General features: G+C 33.8%; 1 protein-coding gene across 1 annotated transcript in view; it reads right to left on the bottom strand.

Moving 5' to 3' along the window:
• LOC125668691 (titin-like) overlaps nucleotides 1-21,430 on the bottom strand; it is a 63,734-nt gene that overhangs the window by 10,052 nt on the left and 32,252 nt on the right. Inside the window, exons 6-15 of the mRNA XM_048903037.2 lie at nucleotides 20,008-20,092; nucleotides 19,690-19,735; nucleotides 18,750-18,830; nucleotides 18,409-18,518; nucleotides 15,842-15,956; nucleotides 15,079-15,151; nucleotides 14,140-14,439; nucleotides 13,747-13,904; nucleotides 2,884-4,348; nucleotides 1,081-1,650 (exon numbers count right to left, since the gene is read on the bottom strand). Coding sequence (XP_048758994.2) covers nucleotides 1,081-1,650; nucleotides 2,884-4,348; nucleotides 13,747-13,904; nucleotides 14,140-14,439; nucleotides 15,079-15,151; nucleotides 15,842-15,956; nucleotides 18,409-18,518; nucleotides 18,750-18,830; nucleotides 19,690-19,735; nucleotides 20,008-20,092 — 3,003 coding nt within the window. The remainder of the gene's footprint in view (nucleotides 1-1,080; nucleotides 1,651-2,883; nucleotides 4,349-13,746; nucleotides 13,905-14,139; nucleotides 14,440-15,078; nucleotides 15,152-15,841; nucleotides 15,957-18,408; nucleotides 18,519-18,749; nucleotides 18,831-19,689; nucleotides 19,736-20,007; nucleotides 20,093-21,430) is intronic.

The raw sequence follows: 21,430 nt of genomic DNA, 5'->3' as shown, positions 1-21,430 counted from the left end.
CTTGTGCTAGAATTAAACACTGAGATAATGTTCAATGTTTTTGTCTGGATTATATAATGTAAATTCCTCTTTTTGTATTGAAATTCAAGAGATACTGAAACATCCAACCACAAAACCTGATATGAATTTTTTTTGGCACAAAACGTTGACTACCTATAGTTTAGTAATTTAAGTACCTGTATTCTACCTTATTTATTTAAAATTTTCTTTACACACCATATAAATCTCAAGATTTAAAAGAAATCACCCCAGTCATTTTTTTCCCCATTCAGTATACATTTAAAATTTACAAAATAAAAAAACATAAAATTTTGTCAACTAATGTTTCATATCTGCACACTGCATTCTTTGGGAATGTATCATACAACATAAAGTGAATTGACACATCTGAATTGTTACAGTAAACAAGACGCACAATAGAACACGTACATTTAATCTTTTAACAATGTATTTAAAAAAAACCTCATAACACTCAGGCATAAGAAAACTAAATAAATAAAACTAACCTGTCTACAAGTTAAAGTTGTGTCAGTTCTACAGTAATAACTGAAAGCTTCATTGACCCAGTCATCATAATACATACTACCAGGAAATGAGAATTTAGCACAAAAAAAGTCTATATGAAAGTTCCAGTTTTGATATAAAAGTGCCCTACCTCAGGGTGACAAGAGCGAGACACCATGTCATCAACAAGCTTACAGACAGATTCTAAACTCGGAAAACAAGTTAGGCAGATTTACCTGTATGACCTGCACCTGAATACGTGAATCAACGTGATCCCATCGCTGAATATATTAATTGTTCATGCTGTATAAAATTCAAATTACTCTCTCAGTCATACCGGGCTGTTAGTTAAAGGGAACATTTGCAAATATTGCCAATCCTAGTATCTATCAAATTTAATCAAGTGTGAAAATATCAGAGTTATCTTTCTTGGATCATGTTGAATTAAATGAAATTTTCATTTTATAGAGTAAAAATTACTTTCAAGTGAAAAATTGAAATATAATATCATCACATGCATATGTACCCTGCATTTGATAAAGAAGGGAACTGAATTAGAAAGTGAATGCATCTTACCATTACTAGGAACTTCTGCAAACTCTGTGATGCCTTTCCTCTTCACCATAGACTGACTAATCACAGCCTTCCTCTCCCCATCAACCTTCTGTAAATGCTCATCAGACATTTCTTTGGAGGTGGAACGGATTGTCATCTTGGGAGGTTGGTTAACAACCTCTGAAAACTGCTGTGCTTTCTTGACAAAAACCTTAGTCTCTGTGAGTGGTACCTCTGTGATGTAGGATGAATGAGTCTGATAAGAATACTCAGAGGCAATGGGACTAAAGTCAGTCTTAGCCTGGCTGTTAGTAACAGTACCATCTGACTCTGTGAGCAAGGACTCAGCTTTTGGTTGACTGTCTGACAGTGTGACCTGCTCCGGAGAGTCTGAAATGACCTCATCCTTGACATCCTCAAGTGTGCTGCTGAGACTGACCTGGTTGGAGTTGACCATGTCCTCGAAGGCTGAGTCTGTCTGAGATGTTGGTGACTGGACACTAGTGCTGTAGGAGAGGAGCTGAATCTCTCCCGAGTCTTCAATCTCATCATCCATCAGATTCAGAGGAATATGATTTGTCTTGTCCTCTCCTGATTAAAAAATAAACATTTCTGAATAAATCAATTACAATGAATACTAAATAAAAACTCCTACGTTTACTTATGTACAAAGAAGTTGGTTTAGTTGTTATTGCACTTCACACTTGAAAATCAAACGCTTTACACAGAGTGATATCTTCAGCTTTGGGTATACATATGTACATAGTTGCTTGGCAATTATGGTGAGTTTTCATATAGTTTGCAAAATTCAAAAAAAAAAAAAAACCAGATGGTTTTATTTATGGAATTTTGAATATCTGATATGGTGTGCCAGAGTTCACCTTCACAGTTTCAAAAAAATAATATGTAAATCAGCACAAACAATAATACACGTATATATAAAAATAGAGGGGGTGATATGAGGCCTTCCTATAATTTAAAGTATATTATCAACAAACTAGCATATTATCCAGGTGTTAAGAGAATTCCGAGACATTTATGATTACAAGGTCAGAATTAGAATATTATGACTATAACATGTACATTACAATGTTAATCTGTTTTACTTATTGTGTACATTACATTCATTTCATAATAATTACATTTCCAATGATCTTTATATACCTTCAATATCTTAACCAACTGAAATGATAGTCATTCCCTCGTGAATTGTGAACAATGCATGCTCATGAATCTTTATATAGTGTGACTATTTTAACAGCTGAAAATATTTCAACAGAAATGAAAGTAAAATGTACATATGAAAAATATAAATTTCATTTTTGAAGATGCACGAGGGCATGAACTGCAATGCTTCACACCAGCATTCTTTTCATGAAGAAGTATGCTGATGTAAAGTGTCACAGTTCAGGCCTTCATGTATTTTCAAAAATGAAATTTATTTAAGTGCAGTCATTTTCAGCCACTAACTTTCTGGTTTTCATATTTTTACAATCATCATACTTTGTTCTTTATTCACTCTTATTTTTACAATCATCATACTTTGTTCTTTATTCGCCCTTAAAGTCTAATCTATACAAATACCAAAATTTGCTAGAAAATTTACATTGCAAAAATCTTTATTTTGTTTTAATTATTAACGACACTACTCATTTTTTCTTGTGCCATAAATAATCAGAGATCATACATTTATGCTCTTTACTACAGCCTATATTACTTTTTAAGTTACCTTTCATCATAAAAACCATAATAACCATACATCACTGTCTAATTTCCATGCCCTTACCACAATTATACTTACTGTTCCATTAACAGAGGGCTTACCTGGAGTAAAAGAGCCATTCTGATTTACAAGGTCTGATAAATCGGAATCAGTATCAGACTCCACCTCCTTCACCTCTGTCTCTGTTTTCAGTGAGGAGCTGATCTCCATTGACTCTTTAGTGGGTACCACTAGGTCTTCACTAACTTCAGTAGACATTGTCACAAAATTGGATTCCTCAACCAGATTGTTTTCAAAACAACTGTCACTGAAATTAAGTTTAGTAGACTTTTCTACCAAAATTTCCTCAGTTTTTACTATTTTCTCGTCTGTGACTGTAGGAGAGCTTCCTACCAGAATTTCCTCAATTCTGACAGTCTCCTCTTTTGTGGTTGTGGAAGAGTTTTCTACAAGAATTTCCCTAGGTTTGACTATTTCCTCTTCTTTGACTGTGGGAAAGCTTTCAGTGACTTTCACTTCCTGTGCAATCACCTCAGCTTCCTCCCCAATGGAAGAAGAGTCAGTTTGTTTCGGTATGAATGGTGGTGGTGCAGAGCTTGGCAACTCGGGGGGGATGGAGTCTATGCTACACAGAGACACGGTTTCTGGATTTGGAATTTCAGTATGTCCTTTGGAGAAAGAAACAACTTTACTTTCAGTGCTTTTTTCTTCAGAAATTTCTGGTACAATTTCAATCAATTTAACATCTAAATGATTCACAATGATATCCTCCTCCTGATTTTTATGATGTTCAGAGTTCACAATGTCTCTGACTGGTGTAGTTTCTATCACAGTGAGGTAATCCTTCCTTGCTGGTTCAAAGTCAAATGGATCAGATTCAAAGGATGGCTCTTGTGAAATTCTATCAGATGATATGACCTCAGGAGAAGATAATAAGTCATTAGATTTTACACCTATTACAGAGAAATTCTCCTCTACAGCTGAAGATCCAAGTAATGTCCCCTGTTGTTCTTGGTTGTAGAGGAAAGAAGACCTGGGAGAACTCGGGGTGTTGCCTTCGGTAACTGCAGGTGAGGTAGGTTCTTCACCACTGCTGGATTTCTTTCTTCTGGGTGGTCGTTCCGGATTCCCCGCTCCAGATGGCTTAGGGATTCTGGATTCTTTACTTGGGGAGCAAGGTGGTGGAGGTGCTCTAATTTTCTTTGTAGAGGCTAGATGTGTTGGACTTGTAGATGGGGAGGCTGATTTTCTGGTCTCTGTCTTCAGCTGAGTTCTAGGTGTCAGTGATGAGGACTCTGGTATGTCACTCCTTAAAGGTGAAGACAATGGTCTCTCTGGGGCTCTGGCTTTCTCGGATCTTTTATCAAGATTAAGAGACCTGCGGTTTAATCGCTTCTCCCTGACTGCATCAGTGTCATCATTTTTCCTGTCTAAAACATAACTCCTGCGTTTGGGTGTAGAATCTTTATCAGCTGAGCTCTTGGATCGGCGCGGAAATTTCTGTTTCTCTTTCTGTTCCTCTTCCTCCTTTTCCTTCTTCCTTGCGAGATAATCAGATGGATTCCTCTGTGAAGAGAAGTGATATCACAAATTACCATCAAACTAAAATATATACAATGTCCTTTATCAATTTAAGTGACACATATAACACTTAGTTATCACGTTAATCTAAAATATCTCAACAACAAAGCTTACAAAGTTGTATAAATTGAGCATTATATCAAAGAGACTATTTCAGCTCAAGCAAATTTATATCTGGCACATAGATGTCAAACAAATTCTTCTTCTTATGATCAATCATTTTTATTAAAAGGGGGAAAAATCCATTTCCCACAAAGGAATACAACATATGTTACCAATCTATAAGAATTATATCAAAAGACAGTTAGGCAAAATCAACATATTCTGCGATATTTTACTTCCTTTTTCACAAATTTAACCTTTCAAAAAATTGTCAACATGCCATATCAATCTGAAAAGAACTTGAGACTCAACACTATTCACATAATTTCTTTAAGCAGAGGGGAAAATGCATTCACAGTAAATTGTGTATTTTGAATAGTGAATACTGAATTTAGTTCAATACATATAAGGAATGTGCCTATTGATCTGGGGGTTCTCTTTACACCAATATACTAAAATCGGGGTGCGTCTGGCTAGGTCAACATACCTGGCCGTTTTTACTGGGTAACAAGAATTTCTATGTGCATTTGTAGGGGTATATACCTGGCAATATGAGAACGTCTCCAAAAGACCTGATGAAACTTGTCTTACATTAATTCATTAATTCCAAAATTAGAAGAGCTGAAATTTGGTCGTTTGTCATTTGAATTGTTGATTATTAAAAATAATATACAAGCTTGACCTTAGATTTAAATTTTTCAGGTATCTTGACAAAGACCAAATTAGCATACAATGTTTAAGATGTGAATTCATATGGAATAACACCTATAGTTAGCAAAGTATGCCATGAAACTGAACAAAAGAAGTAAATTCAATCATATGTATATAATAGTGTCTTACCAGAGAACAAATATAATGATAAATGTAATCCGAATAGAAGTCCTACCTGACTGCAAGCTTTCTACCTGTGACAATAAATATACAAGGAGCTCTCCAGATTTATGCTCTGGCAGGAATTCAGGGTGGATTGACACAAAACAATCAATATTCTTGTCATATCACCATTTTCTCAAAGATTTAAATCTAAGGGAGGTAACTCAAACCTCTTAGAGGGCAATAACTAACAGTTTATGGTAGCTGTCATTTTAATGTTTTTAAATAGTTATAAATTAAAATTGGGAGAGAAGGGTAACAAAAAATATCACTGTTCTAGTTAAATTTTTAATTCATGAACAGAAAGCTCATTAATTTTTCAATTTAGAGGGAAGGTTTGTTTAACTTTAATAGAAATTTTGAATAAAAAATAATTCTATCAATGCTTTACAAGAAATACTTACAGAGGAGCAGTGTGTGGACAGATAATGAATGACACTGGTTATGAAAATCACAGAGATAGTAATAAGACTATGAGAGATGTAAATAGGTGCGACATCCCCTGTAATGCCGCATAACCTCGGGTGCACGGTGATTGAATAAGAATCAATCATAAGTCGTCTGCACCTTGTCAAATCAATAGCCAGTGACTTTATTACAGGCTCGATTAGTCAACATCAAAGCTGGGTTCACACTCAATTAACTGCACCATAGACACAAACAACTATAAAAAATATTGATATTGCATCCAAATGTATAGATCTGAGATATCCCTCTCATTTACATGATTGTACATACACATTAGTAGGTACTTAAATTATGAGACAATAATTTCATCTCTGTTTTAAATGCCATTTCCCTTTTCATACAAATACAATACTGTTATTTTATACATTGTCACAATATTTAAAAAGGAAAGTGCACCACAAATGGATAAATGTCAGCAGTATCCCTTTATTATTTTAAAGACCATTACCTTTCTGGAAAGCTCAGTGGTTTTAAGATTTTTATGTGGGCTCTTTCACACATTATGTTACAGAAGGTACAACTTGCATGTGACTTACATGGCAACTAGTAACTGATGATACAGCAAAATGAAGCAATTAATAATTAAATTTTATACATAAATATTCCTCGTCCCAATAGTATGTATCATGACGAAGCAGGGATCTTCTACAAACAACAAATTTCTAAAGAGAGTTTTGTGATTTCTATATGTTGCAATGAATTCTACTTTTCATTTTAGGGTGTAACCAGGGATTTTTTTTTACTTGCAAAAGAGGAACACTGCATTATCCCTGCTACAGTTTCTCATTGTGCTACATCTTCTGTCACCAGGCATGCCACACTGCGTGACCTTTGACCCTAACTCTTACATTCCAGGAATAGTGTACATGTTTAATGTTGATTTTACATGTAAATCAGATTTAAAGTAAACCAATCAAGCACATCTCCCTCTAGTTCTTAAGCCCAGAATTTCCATTAAACCCTCAATCAGTTCTGTAATACACATGCTACGCACCACTTAACTAAGCAATCCCATTCTCTTCTCCTGTTATTTGATATCATGAAAGTATGTTATATCCTGAATTGAACTATTTGTTTAGCTTTTCATAAGTAGGTCAACAAAAAAGGCTTTCAACCATCTGCTTTAAAATCTTCGAATTCCATAAAAACTAATAAATAAAATTGAATCTAACAAAACAAAACTGAGAGCTAACATTGAAAATAGCACAATTCAAATATGAAAATGATAGAAACGAAATCAATTCAAATAATATTTTTTGGCTGAGTACATGTCACTACATAATCCTTATTCAATAAGTAAGGATAAGAAACCGATGAAATTTAACACACAAATAATAGATAAAATTGGATTCATGAGATTTAGCTGTGAAAGTGTTACCTTCAATTTGGTCAATCCTTTCAAAACTGATAAAGCCATCTCTTTGTTTCAAATTTCTATCACAAAATTATCTTATTTAACAATCCATTCCAAGAAACCCAATCAATGTCCAAAAACGGTTGCTTCTTTGCGAGAAATCAAAGAACCTCAGAATGGGAGAGGCGAAGGTCTGAAATTTTTACTTCCCTCGGTTAAATCGTTCAAGCATGGAGTATTCGCCACCATTGTATAGTATTGTTGTTATAAATTTCAGATTGTTGACACTTCACAAAGCAATCAGAGCAGGGTAGACATTACTTCCCATAACAAACAAAGCCATGTACAACTCCGGACAACAAACTCAAGTAAACCTGCAAGATCAGTTGAGTCCATTAAATCTACATATGCTGACCAGTACTGGTCAAGCTACAAAACTCCCGAGCCACTGCTTTGTCCGTTTACTTCAATGTCAGTGTGCACTATACCGCGCAACGTGACAACTATTGCCTGCCTATGATACATCAGGCATCTACTGCTCACGACAGGTACTTGGGCATTTTAACTGATCACTTATTTCATTCTTGAATTACTTCAATTCTAAAGGACCAGTTTTGTTTGTTACCTTAAAACGGCTTACCACTATATAGTAGTCCTATTAAGTGATGTATTGCAGGTGTTGAATCTACAATTCTACTAAATCAAAAATATTTCACTATCATTCCAAACATACATTCATTAGGAGATGAAAAAAATTCAGATTACAAATATATAAAGACACACTCAAAGCTTAGCCTTTACCATTGGAAGGTAATATGCATATTTTTGCATTTTTAATAGGGTAATCACTAATTACTTATTTATGTTTGTTGGTCTTTAAAGATGCATGAATTACAATGTAAACTCATCAAACCTATATTTTCCTCTGAATAAAACAGCTATGAAATCTATATAGTTACAGATCATCTACCCTAAAGGCATGGCATCTAGTTTTACATATAATGTCTTATTCCTATTTCACACTCCATGCAACGACTGTAACAATTACACTAGATCAAATAAAACATCCAACATTATGTAAATGACATGGATATTTGAAAAAAAAAATGTCATTTTACCATAAATGTGATATATTAGAAAAATCAGCAAGGATGAAGGCACTTTGTAGACTTGTCAGTGACATCAATCATGAACTGACCAATCATAGAAATCACGTCAGTGACATCAATCATGAACTGACCAATCATGGAAATCACAGAACTGTTTATCTTTGTCAGAAAAACTGTCATCAAGCAGTAAAAAAACAAAAACGACAATATGAATATAAAAATTTACATACGAGTACACATGTACGTTAAAGTTTGACAGAAAATTTTCAGATCAATTTAAGGAGTTAGTGAGACTAAGAAAAAAGTATTGCACTCCCCGGCTTTGGCCTCAGAGGGCGTCAGTTCACTTTGGTATCAATCAAAAGGTTACAAGGATTATATGTGGCAAATATGAACATTGAAAAAGTATTTGTATTTGTGACAGATTGATGGACAAATGAGATCTAATGTCCCATTCCTTTTGCAAAAGCCAGGGTACAAAAATCTGTAATTCAAAATGAAAACATTCAATGCCCCCAAACAGAGTTCTATGCCTACCTTTCTGTAAAAATTCCAATGTCTATAGATCTACACACAGACCTTGAAGTATACAAGATGTCTTAGACTGGGAACCACATGTAAAGCATATGTCACAGGCCAAAAGAACATCAATTCCCCATTTATCAAACTTGCCTGATGGCACATATGCAATCTCATCTCAGGTGTGAAAAAGCTTAATTACAGATAAGTTATTACACAGTAATACACAGAAGACTATGGACAAGTCAGTCTTTTGAGAGTTCTAATCTGATGCGATATCTTGGTAAGATACATCCATGGTGGTTGACACTGTTTCTATTAACCTTCAACATACCCTATAACCTTCAACATACCCTATAACCTTCAATGTACCCTATGATGTTACAACAGGTTGCAAATAGGTAACAGTTTGGACTAATTGCCAAGTGCTGCTTAAAGGTGTAATGATGGCAAGGGATATGACTACCCTACCCATTTTGGATGTAGATCTGTTTGATAACAGTGTAAATCTTTCTTTATCATTTGTCATAAAATTCTCTAATCTTACCAGTATCATACAATGAAAACTTGTTTTCAACTGTTATGAGAGCTCAAAGCCTTTCTTGCTTTGGACCATTACTAAACTCAGCTCTTAATTTTTCCTTGTAACAAACAGAATTCAACATTTTATTTTCAAAATTAAAAGTAATAAAGAAATAAATCATACTAAGCAATCAAAATCAAAATCCTTACGTTAAAAAACCCAACAAAACACCCAATGTAAGTGCAGATTCTATATATTTTTTACATACCGAGTTCTTTAGCTATGGGGAAAATGAAATATACATTGTATCACCATGATGTACAATATTTTCTTTGAACAACATTACAATTAACACTGAAATAACTAAGAAATGAAAGAAATCTAAATACCCTGACTGGAATTTTACTTTTCCTCTTTGTCTTAACATCCAACTCTGACCGTTGAGTTTCCATCATTCTGTGACTGTCCTAACTTAAACCCATCTACAATGAATTCTTCTAAGATTGCAACGTAAAATTGTCACTTCTCAACTTCAAAAATGTCTTTGGCCTGGGTCCAGTTCAAAGATAAGCCAAGGCTTCAAAAGTTTATCCAAAAGAACAAATATATATCAGCCCTCTTCAGACAATCCTGCATTTGGTAATCAAGAATCATAGTAGTATCACGTCTCTCTCCAATGACTCTGTATGTCAGTCATGAAGGTGCTTCATATTAAGGATCAATGCAAAACACTTCTAGCTTTTTAAAGGCTATATCGAACCAAAATATTTTCATTCACTACAAACATATGTGGTTATTGAACTTATACATGTAGATAAACCTATGCAATGTGACACCCTATTGACAGTTAACCTACATCTCTTGAAATTATAGTGAAAAAAGATCAAAATATTGCCATTCATAGCCACCAGCTTGGACGTGAATCGTACCCCAAATAATAAAACACCTTATTTTGTTTTGTAGAATGCTGCATTCATGTGAATCCGACCAAGTCTATTCCATTCAGAACTTGGGAGATAAGAATCTAACTGAATAATATGCTTGTTTGGTCATAATATTGGATTATGGGCTTTTAGTTTCAATAAACTCTATTCAAAAGGGGGGTTGAAGTATTTTCATTTTGATAAGACTTGTTCTCATATCATACACCTGGCTCCAAACTTTCCATTTCTGAAGGAAAGAGTAACTGTTGAACATTTATTGAAACAATATATTCAAAGAGACATGCATAATTTCATTGCAAACGTATGACAGTTTGTGCTGTTAATGTTCAGTTCATGCCAACACATTTAAGGGTTTACTGTAGCTTGGAATCCAATGGTTTGATAGGAAATCCAGAAAGTTTCAAGATTTGATCAAACTCTTGTAAAATGCATAGTGATATTAATGCTGTCAGTGATATAGGACTGAACAGCTCTATCAGTTTTTGTATAGAACTGAACAAGTCATGTCAAAATCTTCAAATAATGATTGAAAAATATCACTGCGGGTAAATAAAAATGATAATACACAATTCCTCAGTTGTCAAGCTTCTCAGTACCAAGTTCTGCTTATGGCTTTACAGAGGGTCACAATGGTAATGACGGTAGATTTCTCAGGTCTCCAATAACAGAGCTCAATCTAAACACTTTTCATCACTAGCCTCTATCAGAAACACTTAATCAATAAGCAAATCAAGCATGCAAGACTTTACAAACTGTCATAAGCATGTTCAAATAACAAAATCATTCATCATTTGAATATGTCCAATACCCAAATATAAGAAATTCAAATGCATTCATCACAATTTTCAACACTCAATCCAAATGAAGACATAAAAATATTTACTAACACTATCAATCATATACATTTTATTTATTTTCCATAATAGGGAGTCTTCTTAATATAACTTCTACAATTATTCACAGCACTTAACTAGAGTAAAGAAATTCTATGCATATTCTTTTGTGTGACAGCATCTGACCAACTACTTTACCATCTATTGAATAATAAATTACCAGTACTTAAAAATGTTGCTTTGCAAAACATAGTGTATAGATAGATGAACTACCCCAAAGTCTCTTTGGGATAAATGAAACCAACTTCCTTCTCATTTATTCAAAATGAGATGCTTTGGCATCATTGACTTACAATTTATCGAATTCTAAATCCAGGAAATAATGCACTCGCATAAATTTTAGAACACAACAAACAAAAAGTGCATAGTACCACACATACAAGAATACCTTTGCTAACGGATTCTGCCAACAGATATGTAAATTTCAAGAAATTAATCAGAATAAAACCAATAAATATAACCCCTACAAGTGTACATACCAGATCCGTCTAGCAAGTCCATTCACAGGAAATGTTGAAAGTGAGGGGAGATTAATGAAAATGCTATTGAATATGATCTTGCCAACTGGGTCTTTTACCCATTAAAATTAAATGTTTGACACAATACCTACAATAACGTATGCAAAGACTTTAATTCCATTTTCCATTGTGTTTTTTAAAGGCAAAGAAGTGCCATTGTCTGTTTAATTGTTTGCAAACCTTCCAATCACACAAACCATGCTGAAGCTTGCCACTACAAGAAAAACATGCCAAATTTGGGCAAAATCTAAACAATGCAACTACATGTATATGAATATATCAATGGCTGTCTGTTATTTTATCTGAGTACTGATCCCTTCTTATAATCAGCTGAAACAGCATTCTCTTAACACCTACAGTACAGCTTTAACAAGGAGAAGCAATATAAATGAATAGAAACAAATTCCTTCTACAAAACACAGAAAGATTAGACACCAAGATAATGCATCGAAAGAACTTCTGGTTTAAAAAAACTCATCTGATAAACATAAAGGCTATAACCTTACAGTGTAAATAATAGTCAATATTCAGCAAAGATGTCAATCGACAGCAAAAACTGTCAAACTATGACATAAACATATTTTCCCACAGATATTATCATGATAAATTTAGTAGAAGGAGAATACCTTTGGTCTCTATTTATGCAGACCAAATCATTAAAACATCTTTTGTCTTGTTTTGAAAAGTGTACTATAACTGTTATAACCAGTCAGCAAGATTTCTATGACAATTTGATAAACTGCGCTATTCATCTTCCTAAGGACGTTTTCATACATCTGATCATATTTAATTCTGGCTACAGGTGTCTTGAGCGTTGCCTAGAGAGGAGCAAGCCTTGTCCCATTTCTTCTAGCAACTCTTGATAAAATACCACTTAAATCTGTGGGTTTTTTTCCAGTCTTTTCTATGACAGGTGCAAAAGTGCAAGAAAACATTAGACATGCTTGCTTATCCTCATATCTAAATATCATTAATGATAGTAATAAAATCTAACTAGATATCATTGTGATGGCCAGCATCATGAAAGGGCTCTGCTTTGTGGCATTATTTAAAGGAGACCCAAACTTCATCTGTAACCCATTGGTGTTCATGAATAAATTTTCAATTCATTGGCTGCAGGGATAGCCAAAAAAAGTCCAGAAAACTGTTAAACCACTGAAATTTGCAAAGTTCAAGGTCCAAATATATATACAGTATATATATATATATATATATATATATATATATATATATATATATATATACACACACACATTTTCTTTCATAAAATAGCTGCTGAGATAGCTGAAAGTCCAGAAAAGCAATTACATGTATACGGATGGACAGACCCACATACACAGGCTGATCACTATAGGGAACCTACTTAGTGCAGGACCCTAATACTTGCAGGAAGCCCAAATATAACAAGGGACTTAATCAGTATCAGACCACATTCACTTCTACACACCGAAGGACACTGTGTAAATGTCCGAGAGCACACATAGAGAATTTTAATGCTTAGATTAAGCTTATCATATCTACAAGGCAAAACAAATCTTTCTATCAACACTTATAACCTGAAAATGAAACATTCAAAACAGAAAGGCTTAGGCTATAACAATATTAACTACAAGCAATTTGCTTTAATTTTTCTCTCTCAGTATTTAAAAGTAGAGTGTTCAAAAGAAAACCAAGCACATGTAGTTATGTTGTAAATAGTGGATATTATCTTATTTTTCAAGTTTTTCTTTCCTGCTTCAATGACACTATATAAGATGATAATTGCAATAACTACTGATAAGAAGGTCTACAGCACATACGTTTGTCCAGATTGTGTTTATTACAGTACTAATGGACCCACTCTTTGTTCAGATTATGTTTATTACAGTACTAATGGACCTATTCATTGATGTTGTAGAAAAAAAACCCAGAATGAAATAGTCAATATTGCAACTAACTGTTTTGTCCACAGACCACAGGAGGAGCAAAAGAGAGACAAATCAAACACTGCACATTACTTCACTATCTGATCACTCAACCAGGTACTCCTAGCCTTAAGTACCTGTGAATGATAAACCTTTCATCACATTACTATACTTACAAAGACAAGTTGTCCACCGGCCTCATGGTTGAGTTTCTGGAATTCAGATTTAAGGTCTACCAGTTTCCGGTGCAGGTCTCGGAACCTCTGGTCACTGAGAGTGTCATATTTACTCTGGCTCCAGTTCAGACCTATCCAAGGGTCATCAGTTGCATGTGCTAAAATAGATGACAGAATCTAATCACAGTTTAGGTCAGAAGAGACCATGATGAGATATCATAAACTCAATCTCTTTTATTTGTATTTTGTTATGACCTTTTCACAAGTCATCTGATACATTAACCCAAAAAAACTTAAATCAAGACAAAGCTTTATTCAGAGTTGATGAATGTTGTTGATGTGCATGATCACTGTCCAATTAAGGACCTTGCTATAAAATCTGGTTATCAGTACCTTCAACAGTTTTAAACACCAGATCTTCCCCCTCCGTGTTTGTACTATCGGTTGCTGACATGGTGGTAGGACTATTAGACCAGGACACCAGAAAATCCTCCCCAAATTCCCGAAGACTCTCTAAAAACACCTGAATTTCTGATGAGTGCTTCGTGTTGTTGTTGTTCAGCGAGTTTGGACTCTGAAACAAATGTGATCCAGAGACCGAACTGTGATGGAGGGACTCCGTGTCAAATGGATTGAAGGGTAGGTGGACTTCTGGTTCCTCCCCCTCGGACAAATTGCTTTTCTTCCTCTCCTCTGTAAATCATAAAAATATTGCTCGAATTCCATCAGAAAAGTAAATATGTCATTCAAATCAATGAAACAAAAATTTATAGCAGTGAAATTGGGACTTGAAGGGTTACTGATTAGGGTTGCAGTTAGGGTTAGAGTTCCTGGTTAGGGTCAGCCCCTATATTTACAAACAATCCTGTATCTGTTAAATTATTTTCCCACAAATATTTTTCAGTGAAATACTTGGATGAAATCATCCCAGTTCAGTTTAAAAAGATTTGTTTAAAAGGGTTTGAATTCTATATCTTATAGTTCTCACAAGATATCAGAATTACTTTTCAAATTTTGTACTAAAGTGCTTATTTTACTTTTAGTGGAACTATATGATTTTCATTTCATTTTAATTGTGTTTACAATAACAATGAAGAATGAATATGGTACAATTGGAATTCTGAATAAATGCAATAATACATCCAACCAGGTGGATTCATCGGGTGAACAAGCAAATGCTAAAACAACACTATTTCAACAGGATCAAAACTAAATCACATTTCTGCTGCACAAATAAACAAACATTCCTAAAGTTCTGAAACTTGGTCATCAGTAAAGATGTTGAATTTGCAGTCCTACATGCTTTTAAAAGAAAAAAAGAGACTGACAAACCTTTTCTTTGTTCATACAATTGATGGAATGGATCAGGGTCTTTGGTGGCCTTGCTATGTTGGGTTCCTAACCGCTGAAAAACAATCAAATAGATTGAAATCCGTGTTCTTAAAAGTTAACACTGCACTATAAACATTTTAACACCAAAATAATGAAATGTTTGAAAGATGCAAATACAAAAAAAAAAAAACAACTTGACGAATTACCTACAGTATTAGGATCTATTGTTACATATCTGGTGCATTTCACTAAATAGGATTAACGGAATTACCAGGTAAGCAATGGTTTATAATCAGGGGGAAGTATCTTTTCCTACAGAGTGCCAAGTGCAAATTCAATTATGGTATTTAGTGGGACGAAATTTCATTCCAAGAAGAAGCAGTCAAAAGTCAAGCTTAATTACTCAAAATGTAAACACTAACTTGAAGGGTGTTAAGAATAATTTGGATATCGAAATTAAATGGAGAAAATAATCTCCTTTTAAATGATTAATCCTTCATGGGTTACAAGGGACAATTAGCATGGAAAAGATTGAACACAATTACATATCCATAGTATATGTTCTATTGTTTCCTCCTCATTGTGACAAAAGGTACACATTTTTGAGTTTACTTTTTTCATTCTAAAGAGTTTGTTGCTAAAATTTTATTAAGTATTCTATATTGAGAACATTGAAGTTTACTATTTTTTGTTATCATGACTTATTATCACTTACACATGTCCATGTCAACATTCAGAAATTAAAGTGGCCTTCACATCTCACCTTACTAAGTTCATCCAGTTCATTTTTCAGCAGACGATGTTCAACTTGTAACTTCTGCTCTCCAAGAATCACCTGAACTGTTTCCTGTCTCACCAATTCATGTTCCCTCTTCAACCTGACATGACATCACTATATCATTGTCTATACATGCATCACAATATTATATTTATTAATAATTATCACTGTGTTATGACGCCACTTCATTATGAATACTATTCTTGCTATACTGAAGAATGTGGGTCTTCATAGGATATACTGTTTACTGACTGTTGAAAAAGAACTACTACAGAATCAGACGTGAATTACATTTTCATGAATTTATCAAATGTTCCATTTCATATTCAAACAACAATATCAGTGAAACTGATGGATGCTCCCAAGACTGCATCTAACCATTGAACTGGTACTTCATATGACAAATGACTCACACAATGATCAATAACTGTTGAAATATTGTTGAAATGAAGGGTTTTTTTTATATATAAGGTATATGTTCTAAGTGACCTTGACTTTTACAAATTGACCTTGAGTGCCTTTTGTCTGAAAGCCATTTGCCTTTTACTTATTTGTGTGATATATGATTCCTGTTAAAAAAAACTGTTGAAATAAGGAACCCTTTCCTTATATAAAGTATAAAAGTGACTTTGACCTTTTAAAAATGATCTTGGTCCAAAAGTCCCTGTCCCAAGGAATATTTGTGACCAATTATGATCAATTTGTGATTAAAGGTTTCGGAGATATGAGCTCGGACGGACATGACAGCGACTATATGCTCCCTCAAAAAATACAACAGTTCTGACAAACATAATATGCTGCACCTAACTTGATTCCACATTTTTCTTTATATCATGGCCTAACCTACAATCTGAACCTTAAAGTTCAATATGATGAAAAACTGTAGATTCCTTTTGTAACGTGAGTACTTAATATGGCAAAATGACTCATATACGTCCAATTGCACAAACATGAACTTGCATGTGGTCTGTTCATCAGGAGTTCTTGCATGTATTTTGGAGAGATAATAAATTCCTAGGAATCTACAGTAGCTATCGGAGGACAAAATTCACAGAAAGAGTGAAACAGTCAGGTGAAAATTGTTCTTCAATGCTACTTCAGCATACTGACTTCATCAACATCAATGAAGTTTTAATACATGAATGAAAAATTAAATGATTGCAGAAATCTAAATTTGTGGTCTTGATTCATTTGCTTCCCACTTCAGCCTGAATATTGAACGAGAAAATGGTTTCCATTGGTCAATAATTGCAATAACAAAGCTACAATGACCTCAATGTCACTTGCAGGCCAATCAAATGCATACTTGTGTTGTTACAAAAATACAAAAAAAACCCCTGATGTCTATTAAGAAATAAATTTTATTTTTGAAAATGTATGAGAGTATGAACTATGCACTTCACACCAGCACATTACATGAAGCATATCAGCGCTTCATGAAAAGTATGCCAGCATGAAGCATTGCAGTTCATATCCTCATGCATTTTCAAAAATAAAAATCTTTTTTTTAATATTTACATTCTACCAGCCATTAAAATAGACGTACTATATTTATCAAGATCCTTACACAAAAAGGCTATCATTACAATTTGTAGAGATATCAAAGGCAAAAACATTGGAAAAGTAAATATTCACACAAGAAGCCCATGAACCATGTGTACTGAGACATGGGCAGGTACTAACCGGTACATTTCCATGGAAATATCAAAGTGGGGAAATGTCAAGGACATGTACTGCAATCAGCAATAATACCATAAATACAAGATGTAATTAGAGTGGACCAAAGTCACAAGCAGTAAATAATTTCAAGTTTTTTTTCTGACTATGGTGAAATATAATTTTCATACAGTTCTGGCTGGCAATAAAATGTCAAGGACATGTTCATGTAGTCATCATGTAACATAAATTTAGAGGCATTCAAGGTTGTAGAAGCTGTAGTCAATATTTGATCCTTTCGTAATGTAAACCAAAAATATGAAAGCCCTAGTATTAAATGTTCAAAAGTTATGACCGAAGTTAAAGTTTTACAAAAATAGGTCATACTCTAAAGTGAAGGCCATGAGTTAAAAAATTCTGGTACCAAAAGGTCTTGTCACTAGGAATACACATGTCACCAAGTACTAAGTGTTCAAAAATTATGACCAAAGTTAAAGTTTTTACAAAAATAGGTCATACTCCAAAATTCTGGTACCAAAAGGTCTTGTCACAAGGAATACACATGTCAAAAAAGTGTTCAAAAGTTATGTTTTTGCAGACATACATACAGATGGACAGACTAAATACTATATGCCCCTGAATCTCCAATCATACGGGCATGACAAAATACAAATTATCTTCTAGATGCGGACACAAAGCAACTGGAACACTTCTAAAAAATCTACCTGATGTTTTGGATTGTGAAGCTCAACCTCTCTGATTCTGTTAAAATCTTAATCACATGTAATGCAAATGTTCTTAATTCTAGGTAGCTCGATTTACACCAATCAAAATCCAGATATATAAAACACATATTTAATATCTTGTATTCAATTTTACATTTTTACATTAACTACCTTGCAACAATTTCCTCAAGTTTCTCCAAATTATCTTTGTTACTTTGGCTAAGTTGTGCGATTTCTTCCTCACTCAGCAGATTAATACTGTTACTCCTCAAACTTGCAATCTACAATATGGTCACCAAATTATAATACTGAGTAAGTGTTCTCTCTGAGGCATCAAAACATTAAATTAAAGAATGTAGGCACAAAATATCACCAAAAAACCCAGCATGAAATTAAAATAAACTTATTAAACACATATTCAGACACAGATGACATATAGGCTTGCAATTACATATGGAACAATCAATACAAAACTTTCCACTAAATATATCATGAAATAAAATGAGTAATACCAATTGCTCTTGAAGACGATTCTTCTCTTTCACCAGTTCCAATCTTCGACTTTCTCTCTGTATTTGTATTTTGCGCTTTTCCTACATAAAAACATTGTAAAAATACGGTACTTAATGTCCTTCAAATGTATTACTGACATTCAAAGAGATTGTAAATCTGTGGTCAAAACAAATATGTCACTTTGTCTTCAAATAATATCAACTTCAGTGGTGACTTATAACATTGGTGATAATATGAATTGCTTGTCTGCTCTCTAAAGAGCTTTATAGCCCAAGTCAACAGTTACAAGTTAAATGACCATCTGGAATATAAGGCCATATTTGATTTTACCCACAGAGAAGCTAATGAACAGGGCAGTTGTTCACATGCAGCGAAAACTTGGGACAGCTTTGAATTCAAAGGCTTTTTCATCCAGCAAATCCATGTTCAAACAACAAGCTCTTTACAAGGACTATGAGATTTTTGACAAAGGACATTATTGAATTCTTTATTAGGACCAGTTTGACAAATGGAAAAGTCCCACAGTTGTTAGTGCTTAATTTATACACAATTTAAAAAAATAACTATAATTCATTTGTAGTTTCCATGAAGTATGTTGTATACTTTGTATGGTTTGCATATATGATTTTACTAGGTTTCTTTTATCTTCTTACTGATGTATATTCACATGTGAGACTATGGATACATTGTGAAAATAGTCTTCATTGACCAATATCACTCTTAATCGTTCAGGACACAGTCATCCCGACGAAATTATTCTGAATAAATTAGGTTCATTTGACTTGCAAAATACTAGAATTCAATTAGTTAGTAAATGGAAAATTGTTCTATTATACAAGAATTTTAGACATCTTTTAAAATTGTGGAGATGGCTACTTCACAAATTTTGTTCACAGACTTCATCATCGAGGGAATGTTTGCAATGAATCCTCAAATTACCTTTAACTGCATCAGTCTCTGCTTGTGTTTTTCATACTCCTCAATTCTGAAAATGCATGAAATGTACAAGATATAATTTCCCCCTCCCATGATATCATTGCAAGAAAGACAATATTTATGTGTAGCACCTTACTGTACCAGTCTGCCTTATCATTTGATCACCTCAAATCATTATACCCTTATTCACAAGTTTCAAATCAAATTTTTACATAACCCATACTTTTCCATTAATACTTCCAGCATCAAAACTCTTGCAAAATATGTGTTTTGAATACAATTGTACTCTGATGTAACTGAAAGCATTATGATAGTGATTACCTGGTTTTCCGAGCCAGTAGTGATGTTGGTGAAACTTTATGAGGTACTATCTTGAAAGGATTCAGGACACCATTCAAGGATTTCCCTGTCAAACAGAAGAACAAAGGCTTATTCACATCCTGATCTGCACAAGCTCGAAAATATATATTCCTTATTTGTTAACTATCAGTTTATCAAGTTGCATATTTTTGGCCCATATCATGAACCGACACATCTTTAATGAGACGATGGATGCTTTTGTTTGATGAAGGGTTTAAACATTTAATGGAAGCAGATTCTGCAATGATTAGGCCCTAATTCACCCATTCTTTCTTTAGGAATTTAAAATCTGGACAATAGAAACTGATAAACATTAACAAAATAACAGATAGAATTGAATACGGTTTAAGATGACTAACAAAAGGAGATCAAAACACCCAGGTTCATAAAAAGTTCTTAAAATCTGCAGGAATTTTAAAGTTACACAAATAAGAAATTCATGAAAAACATTTGTATTGATCAGAAAATATAGTATTCATTTAATTAAAAGCTATGTTTTAAAAAAAATCACACCCTAAATAAATTATTTTCACATACTGTTCTACCATATCTTGGAATATCAATAGGTCTTACCAAAATTAAAAAGTATTACAAATCCTTATTCTACTAAAACAGACTAAACCTTTATCTAGTAAAAATCTATAACGTTTACCCATGAAAGTATTGATTATGAACTTCCATTCAGTAGTTTGCTTTGTCAATACCTTTACATCATGGCAGAATTGGCCGGTAATGCACTAGTCCAAAATGATTAACACATACAATGTAGAGCTTGTAAAGTATGATGACCAACCTAAAAAAAGGTTGCTTATTTATGAACTTTCAAGAACTGACAAAATACAGGGCTGAAAATACTTTTTTTTTAATGGAAAGATAGCCCTTCCAATATTTTTTTGTTACACCCTTTTGTGCATTTTTAAAATTTATTGAAACAAGAGATGTTTGTAAAACACATATGCTCCCCCCCCCCCCCCCCCCCCCCCCCCCCCCCCCCCCCCATGGTGCAAAATTGAAAAGGGTTTTATACACACACATTATTTAATTGATAGTAGTATCATCAATTCAAAATATTGAGCAGACAGTATCTTCCTATGTCAAGAGTGAATTGACCATGTGACCTAAAAATCAATAGGGGTCATCTACTCCTTATGCTGTACCAGTGTACCAAGTTTGGTGTCAATCAAGCAAATAATTCTTAAAATATAGGAGACAATATATTACTAAGTTCAGTTCAACAATTGACTTTTGACCTCAAAATCAATATGGGTCATCTTCTCCTGAAGATGTACCAGTGTACTAAGTTTGATGTCTGTCAAGCAAAAGGGTTATCAAGATATTGAGTGGACAGTATATTACTATGTCCAGTTTGACCCTTGACCTTTAA

The sequence above is a fragment of the Ostrea edulis genome, chromosome 4 (genome assembly GCF_947568905.1).
Source record: "Ostrea edulis chromosome 4, xbOstEdul1.1, whole genome shotgun sequence".
NCBI lineage: Eukaryota > Metazoa > Mollusca > Bivalvia > Ostreida > Ostreidae > Ostrea > Ostrea edulis.
The sequence above is the reverse complement of the archived record's forward strand: the minus strand, read 5'-3'. Positions and strand labels throughout refer to the sequence as shown.